Here is an 8,850-nt window from a genome sequence, read left to right as displayed (position 1 = left end):
GCAGTCATCTTTACCGTTATCATTTCCTTCCTTTCCTTACCTTTCTTGCTCATTCTCTTTCAATTCCAAGTAATTTTCCTGACATAAACAGCCCCAAAGGAAAGGGAGAGGCAGGCCATGAAACAACGACCAAGGGAAGGGAGAGGCGGGCCATGAAACAGCGTCCATGGAAAGGGAGAGGCGGGCCATGAAACAGCGACCAAGGAAAGGGAGAGGCGGGCCATGAAACAGCGACCAAGGAAAGGGAGAGGCGGGCCATAAAACAGCGACCAAGGAAAGGGAAAGGCGGGCCATGAAACAGCGACCAAGGAAAGGGAGAGGAGGGCCATGAAACAGCGACCGAGGAAAGGGAGAGGCGGGCCATGAAACAGTGACCAAGGAAAGGGAGAGGCCGGCCATGAAACAGCGAACAAGGAAAGGGAGAGGCGGGCCATGAAACAGCGACCAAGGACAAGGAGAGGCGGGCTATGAAACAGTGACCAAGGACAGGGAGAGGCGGGCCATGAAAGAGCGACCAAGGAAAGGGAGAGGCGGGCCATGAAAGAGCGACCAAGGGGAGCCAGAGGCGGGCCACGAAAGAGCGACCAAGGGGAGCCAGAGGCGGGCCATGAAAGAGCGACCAAGGACAGGAAGAGGCGGGACACGAAAGAGCGACCAAGGACAGGAAGAGGCGGGCCACGAAAGAGCGACCAAGGGGAGCCAGAGGCGGGCCACGAAAGAGCGACCAAGGACAGGAAGAGGCGGGCCACGAAAGAGCGACCAAGGACAGGAAGAGGCGGGCCATGAAAGAGCGACCAAGACCAAGGAAAGGAAGAGGTGGGCCACGAAAGAGCGAACAAGGACAGGAAGAGGCAGGCCATCCAACAGCAACCAAGGAAAGGAAGAGGCAGGCCATCCAACAGCAACTAAGGAAAGGAAGAGGCAGGCCATCCAACAGCAACCAAGGAAAGGAAGAGGCAGGCCCTCCAACAGCAACCAAGGAGAGGAAGAGGTAGGCCATCCAACAGCAACCAAGGAAGGGAAGAGGCAGGCCATCCAACAGCAACCAAGGAAAGGAAGAGGCAGGCCATCCAACAGCAACCAAGGAAAGGAATAGGCAGGCCATGAAAGAGCAACCAAGGACAGGAAGAGGCGGGCCATGAAATTGCCACCAAGGAAAGGAAGTGGCAGGCCATCCAACAGCAACCAAGGAAAGGAAGAGGCAGGCCATCCAACAGCTACCAAGGCAAGGAAGAGGCAGGCCATCCAACAGCAACCAAGGAAAGGAATAGGCAGGCCATGAAAGAGCGACCAAGGACAGGAATAGGCGGGCCATGAAAGAGCGACCAAGGAAAGGAAGAGGCAGGCCATCTAACAGCAACCAAGGAAAGGAAGAGGCAGGCCATCCAACAGCAACCAAGGAAAGGAAGAGGCAGGCCATCCAACAGCAACCAAGGAAAGGAATATGAAAGAGTAACCAAGGACAGGAAGAGGTAGGCCATCCAACAGCAACCAAGGACAGGAAGAGGCAGGCCATCCAACAGCAACCAAGGAAATGAAGAGGCAGGCCATCCAACAGCAACCAAGGAAAGGAAGAGACAGGCCATCCAACAGCAACCAAGGAAAGGAAGAGGCAGGCCATCTAACAGCAACCAAGGAAAGGAATATGAAAGAGCAACCAAGGACAGGAAGAGGCAGGCCATCCAACAGCAACCAAGGACAGGAAGAGACAGGCCATCCAACAGCAACCAAGGAAAGGAAGAGGCAGGCCATCCAACAGCAACCAAGGAAAAGAAGAGGTAGGCCATCCAACAGCAACCAAGGAAAGGAAGAGGGAGGCCATCCAACAGCAACCAAGGAAAGGAAAAGGCAGGCCATAAAACAGCCCCCAAAAAAGAGAGGCAGGCCATAAAACAGCCCCAAGAAAAGGAAGAGGCAGGCCATAAAACAGCCCCCAAGGAAAGGAAGAGGCAGACCATAAAACAGCCCCCAAGGAAAGAAAGAGGCAGGCCATAAAACAGCCCCCTAGGAAAGGAAGAGGCAGGCCATAACATAGGCCTCAAGGAAAGGAAGAGGCAGCGCATAAACAGAAATGGATCAGTAACAAGAAGGCAATGTTTGTTCAAGCAATAATTTAAGGGCAGCTATATGGCAACACAGGAGAAACTGTTGCCATTAAACTATGATCAGTAAAGCTGTGACTGCCAGAGCCACCCATACTAGGCTGGTTTGCCGTGAGCAAGCAGACGAAAGTGCCCCATCATCACTAATCCGAGTGGTAATGAAAACTGGCCAAATCCCAAACATGAATAAGGACATGTCAGAGGCCTTTGTCCAGCACTGGACTAGAGACCGCTGTATTTGCTGCGGTTGTTCTTTATAAATAGTGTTTTACATGGGCCAAAGACATCACCTCTCCGGAAAATTTGAGCTTCAAATAGGTTTCAGGTTAACAGAATTCAATAAAGTAATATTATACATCAATGCAATGGAAATTCCTTCGTCTATAAGTCTGATGAAGGAATGGGACTCAAATGGGACAGTCGACCTTATAGTCCATCACTAGGGCTTCTTGAATAGGTGGTATATCCCTGTTTTCACCGGATACTTTTCAGATCTATTTCCTATGAGTCCTTTATCAGGTTTTGTCCTTCAAGATGTATAAAAGGTAAAGGAAGTTATTATGGGTTAAGAGATAAAGGAAGATGATGATTCTCTTGATAAAGGAAGAAGAAACACATTTGGGAAAAGAGGCAAGGGACAGAACTGGGTTTTAGCAAGTGATGGGTCATATGTGAAAGGAAAAACATTCCCATGATTGTTATCATTATTACTAGCTCAGCTACAACCCTGGTTGGAGAAGCAGGATGCTATAACCCAAGGCCTCCAACTTTGAAAATAGCCCAGTGAGGAAAGGAAATAAAGAAAGATAGAATAATGTTCCTGAAAGTCAACTTCACAACAAAACCACCAACAGTTGAAACAAGAAAAACAGACTCATTTTGGAGCTTATAAAATGTCTTGGAATAAACATAATAAATCATTGAGGGAAATAAGATACGAATAAGAACATTAGGTGACTTGAATGATACTGGAGGAAAGGAAAAGGTTGGGTAAGGGGAAGGTTTTTGTGAAGGAACCTGGTCGTGTCCGGTACCTTATTTCACGTGATTGTGATCAGGGTGGTCAAAGGATGAACTATCTGCCTAGATTCAGTGAATATAGATAATGTTTATTCATTCATACTTTGAATAATATTCACCCAGATGGCAAAAGGAAAATTAAACAAGACTTTCTGAAAAATTGAAATGGCTGAGGAGGAAATACTGGAAAAATATTATATAGTGTTTTGTGAAAGTCAGAAATGACCGATTTATTTCCCTTTTTCATACTAAACCTGAAGTTTTCCGCGAATAGAATATTTAGCAAGTCTCTCTCTCTCTCTCTCTCTCTCTCTCTCTCTCTCTCTCTCTCTCTCTCTCTCTCTCTCTATGGGAAGATTTATGTTAGGCAGGTAAAAGGTTTGTCCAATTATCTTCCCCTTTTCCCAGAGAATTCTTTCTTCATAAAACCCACATTTTGATGATTGAATTATGTTGAAGGATGTGGGTTGTCATTTGAGTGATGGTGGACTTGGTAGCTCCTAGACCTTAAGGGATCCTAGTAGGATTCAGGGATAGATGGAAGGGTGATGGAGTGATAGAGAGGCACAAAGAGAAGGGAGGACTGCTTTCCAGGGGAGAAACAGAAGGAAAAGATAATAGGAAGAAGAGGGAGGACGAAAACAAGAGATAAGAAGAGAAAGGGAATTAGTATCTAACACTATATTAGTCTCCCTTGAAAATAGAAAACGGGAAACGTCCGGATGGGGGTAGGGTATGGGGGGGCATCTCCCCCCCCCCCCCCCTTCCGTCCTCATTCAACTCTTCAATCAGCAGCTGTCAACTTTCAATTCGCGGTTGCTCAATGGCACTTCCGTCCTCGTCCTTTCCAACATCATTCAGGGATGATTAAGTCGGATCTTTACATGAGAGAGAGAGAGAGGAGAGAGAGAGAGAGAGAGAGAGAGAGAGAGAGAGAGAGAGAGAGAGAGAGAGAGAGAGAGAATGAATGAATGAATGATTTCAAAACGCAATAAGTATGAAGTCTCTCTCTCTCTCTCTCTCTCTCTCTCTCTCTCTCTCTCTCTCTCTCTCTCTCTCTCTCAAGACGAGGAAACGAACTATAGAGATATTAATTGATTCCCCCAACAGGGAAATAACAAATCAAAATTGATATATCATTAATTACGAAACTCTTGATTAGAGAAGGAAGTTCCCTCAGGGTACATGATTCAACAGTATTTAATCTGGTGTCACAAATACCTGGGTCTGATAATAACCAAAGATTCATTTCCTTTTAAAAGAGAATCTTTTTTTTTGAAGGAATTGAATTGTGAAGAGACTTGTGTTTGTGTAGAGATAGAAAACTCTCAATACTTTCCTTGATCTCTTCTCTCTCTCTTTTTCTTAATGAGACTTTCTCTACATAATCAGAGGAACAAAACTATTTCAAATTATATTTCTCTTCATTTTGGCCAAAGGAATCTCTTCTTAAGTCTGTGGTTGCCTACTTGCTGGAAACCTCTCTGACTTGCAATTTGTGGGTCGGGAGTTCAATACCTACTTATAGCCAATAGCTTCCAGTAGTGAATTTAACTTTAACTTCCTTGTGAGATAGAGATGGGAGGTTTTTTAGGGGTGAGCTTATAGCAACCATTGCTTGGGTCTTCCTGGTCCTTCCATGGTTGGAGAGGTCCCCTGGACATTGTCCTGTGAGAAGTAAGAAAAGGAAGAGTGAGTGGCTTGCTGATTAGGATCGTTTGAGAATCTGAGAAAGGATGATTCTTAAGAGCAAATCAAGTGACACTTTCTATGATCGAATTAAGGAACCCTGACAATGAAGCCCCTGCCTTGGGGCAAGGAGGCCATTCAGTGCAGGTATAGCATGACTTATGTTATCCTTATGTTATTATGTTCTTATGTTATGTTTTGTTAATATTGTCAATCAATGTTTGTCCTAAGACACAGAATCCCCATCTGAGGTTCACTGGTGACTTGCATTGGAGAAACCACAAATAAAGATCTCATTCCTCTCATCAGTTCCTCTCTGTTTGGAAGTGTTGCAATTGAAGGTTTCGTAAAACAATCAACATTGCAGGACATTGCAAAACAGAATCAGATTCAGCAGAAATTATTCCGTAAAGTCGAAATCTCGCATCATTATAAAAAAGGTTTTGATAGTTCAATTGGTCTTCTACTTGATATTTTCTTTTGCGGAGAATTAACAGAAATTTTGCATTTGTAGTTGGCTAAGAGGAACTGTTGGTTAGTTCCATGTGTAGTTAATGTAATGGAAGATTTAGTTTCCAAATACTTTCATCTCTCTCTCTCTCTCTCTCTCTCTCTCTCTCTCTCTCTCTCTCTCTCTCTCTCTCTCTCTCTCTCTCTCGGGACCCCCTTGACAGGTGCATTCATTATGCAGGCGATTCCTCATCTTTACTTCTGGTGCCAAAAAGATGTTTACCGGAACCGTTTCATACGACACTAACCTTCCCCCGTTAAGACTCGTGAAGCATTTCCGCCTCCTTCACGTCTCTCCTACTCTTTCTATTCTCTTCCTATGATATAAATAATTTATATTCTCTATTCATTAACTCAGCGTTGTCACCCAGTCTCTGCAACTATTCTTTTGTTCAGGATGTCTCCACATTTTCTCTTTCATGTGGCCCTACCTTGGGGCAGGGAGGCCATTCAGTGCAGTGTTATTCTGATACAAATATTTTTCCTTTACTTTCAGGTAAGATTCTTTTCTGTTTCCTGCCTCAAGCGTGTAAGAGTTAGAATTGAGGAAACAAAGCACAATCTCTCTCTATATATATGCATATATAGTTCGTACTTTATCAATGATGGAGGCTTGTACTTCTGCAGCAAAGGATATTTCCTCCAGCAAGGTGATCCTCCCAATTGAGTCCGTACTTTATCCAATGATGGAGGCTTGTACTCCTGAAGCAAAGCAATATTTCCTCTTTCCTGAGTTTTTTTTTGAAGTTTTTATATTATCCTTTTGCATATTTTTTTTTTGCTGCTTCTTCTCCTCAAAGGAGTCATCTATTTTCCCCAGCCTGATTTCTTTGGTTCCCCTACAAGGACCAGACTACATGCTAGAAGAACCTTGCCTCCTCCCCTCTGCATAGCCAGTCTTCTAGATTATTCCATCAGAACCACCCTCGAGGGTTAGTATCCAAAAGAATAGATCTAGATATCTGACCGTTTGTTCACCTGACAAAGCCTTTGTACGACCACACCAGGGAACATAGCATACTAGAAAAAGACAAAGGTTTTCCCCTCTGTAGAGCAAGTCCTCTAGGTTATTCCACGTCCTTCAAGCCGGGTAGTTGAGCCAAGCATCCCTTAAGCACTTCCTGGATATTTCCTCTTGAAAAAATCCCCTTTCGCTCCATGCTTTCATAGTCCATCCACTTGATCCCTCCAACTAAGGCCATTGTGTACCCAAGGATGTACAGGTTGTCCCATTTGCATCAAAGGATATTTTTCTCCTAATTAAAATAGCCCTTTTTTCTCCTCTCATAGTCCCATCTACTTGATCCTTCTCATGGCTCTTACATAAAAACTTGTTTGCTTACAAATGTAAACTAAAACTAATACTTTCCTCAAAACTCTAAAGAAACTTATTCTAATAATATTCTCCCCACGTATTGTTTTTTTTTCTTAATTTTTCATGTTTTTTTCTTTTGTATTTTTAAAGATTTTCTCTTTTTGGGGGCTTTTTTGTTTTTAAATTTTTTTGGATTTTTTGTTTTTATATTTTTTGTGAGATTTTCTATCTTTTTTTTTATATAATTCCGGAAGAATTATTTATTTACCTGCGAAAACTTTGCTCCACCAGTTGAACACATCCTCAAAACACTCGCTTTGGCCATCGATGCCGTTGGTCCTTCTGTCCTGACTTTGGTCGAATCCATTCATTGTATGACTTTCTCAGTTCTTCATCCGTCAGAACAGTTTTAGCATAATTCACTCTTTTAAAACCTCCACTCGAATCCATCCTGTGAATTTGGGTTCGGCCCCTCGTGTGTGTCCGAATGATACTTCATGGCCAAGACTCTGTGAAGGCTTTTAAAATGTCTGCCCTAGTGGCCGTCTGACTCATACCCAAAATCTCATAACGGTTTTGGTTAACCCATTTCTTCCTTTGCGCCTTAGCATCATCTATGAATTTCGAACTTTCTTCAAATCCCTCTTCTACCGTTCTCGCAGTTTCAAAGTCATTCCTGGCAGCGTCGAAAAGGCCAAGTTTGAGAAGGTGCTTCCCTAGTAAGCACGTAGAATCAGCTGCCTCATTCTTGAGGATATTTCTCAATTCTTGGCAACCGTCCATTATGATATCCATGTCAAGAGTGTTTCCGGAGGCTGCGTTCGTTTCAGCCTTTCATACATTTTCCTGCTTATCTTCCTCTTTATTCTCCGTTTCCTTCTTATTCTCTTTCTTCGTGTCTTCATTCTTCGGCTGTTCGTTCTCATGAATGTCTTTTTTCACGGACTCCTTTTCCCTTTCTGGATGATCAGAAGTCTTCTCAGCTTTCATCTTTTCTTTCATCTGTTTCTCTGCTTTTAGTTTGTTTACCTCCGTTTCTCAATTGTTCCCCTTCAGCCTTTATTATTCCTATTGCTCTCTCTCTCTCTCTCTCTCTCTTCTCTCTCTCCTCTCTCTCTCTCTCTCTCTCTCTCTCTCTCTCTCTCTCTCTCCAAGTCATTTTCAAGTTCTTCTATTTTCTCATTAAGGATTTTATTAATTTCTTTCATTTCCTCCATTTCCGTTTTAAGAATTGCCTGTTTCTTCTCCTCTCCCTTAATCTGAAGATCTCTTTGGACCGCAGTCGTTTTGCAGGTTTTTCTATTTTCTCATTATAGATTTTCTTAATTTCCTCCATTTCCGTTTTAAGAAATGCCTGTTCCTTCATCTGAAGGTCTTTTTCAACGCACTCAATTTTCAGCTTTTGATACTCGGTCTCTTTCCGAGCTTACAATTTTTCTTGCTTTTCCTTTTCTGCATTCATTTCTTCTACTGCCATTCTCAATTCATTTAGTTGTCCTTGTAACTTGCTTTTTTCCTCCTCAAGATTTTCCACCGTCCTTCTCGTAGCAAACATTATTAAACCAAATATGGTGCCAGCAGCGGCCAAACCGATGTAAATGGGCTTGTTACCATGAGAAATGAGTTCCTCCCTCACTCCGATGTCAAATTCGGGGAGAAGTTTGCCAACAAACCATCTGGATTTCAACTGGTCGTTGAATCTCAAGGCTTCTGCCTCCATTTGCCGCAATCCAAGTTTACACCCACGTAGTTCTTCACGGGCTTTCCAAACGCCCCCAATCAAGGGCAGTGCTGCAGCCACCCAAGGAGGATTCATCCTGAGAGGCGACTGCACGACAGTCTCCAAAACGCAGCGCCTCTGGGAGAAGCGACGAAAATCATTTGAAGACTGAAGACGGAGGACTCTTGGAGAGTTCGCAGCTGTCCTTGAAGATTTAACGTCATATCCTCGCATTGCAGCGTTCCAGTCTTGAATAACAGAAGCTGCATTTTGAGGCCAGTTATATTGTCCTCTAACAAATTGTCTGATCATATTCAACCATACACCAATGCTTGTTTAATATTAGCCATAACTATACATACCTATTCAGAGGTTCGTATCAGCATTGGTTTGAAAAAAATGAAGAAGTGTCTAAAAAGGATTCTGAAGACTTTTCCAGTCTCCTGGAGACATTTTTGTCGTCACCGACTCCAACAACAACAGATCTCCGTGAA

General features: G+C 43.5%; 1 protein-coding gene across 1 annotated transcript; it reads left to right on the top strand.

The window, feature by feature from the left end:
• The first annotated feature begins 607 nt into the window (after positions 1-607).
• LOC137633864 (octapeptide-repeat protein T2-like) lies at positions 608-1,096 on the top strand. The gene has a single exon (XM_068366105.1). It carries the CDS (start codon positions 608-610, stop codon positions 1,094-1,096), a length of 489 nt encoding a protein of 162 aa, XP_068222206.1.
• Positions 1,097-8,850: the final 7,754 nt, after the last annotated feature.

This window comes from Palaemon carinicauda, chromosome 43 (assembly GCF_036898095.1).
Source record: "Palaemon carinicauda isolate YSFRI2023 chromosome 43, ASM3689809v2, whole genome shotgun sequence".
Lineage (NCBI taxonomy): Eukaryota > Metazoa > Arthropoda > Malacostraca > Decapoda > Palaemonidae > Palaemon > Palaemon carinicauda.
The sequence above is the reverse complement of the archived record's forward strand: the minus strand, read 5'-3'. Positions and strand labels throughout refer to the sequence as shown.

Excerpts from the sequence above, each read along its gene's own strand:
- LOC137633864 (XM_068366105.1), top strand. The coding sequence starts at position 608 with ATGAAAGAGCGACCAAGGACAGGAAGAGGCGGGACACGAAAGAGCGAC.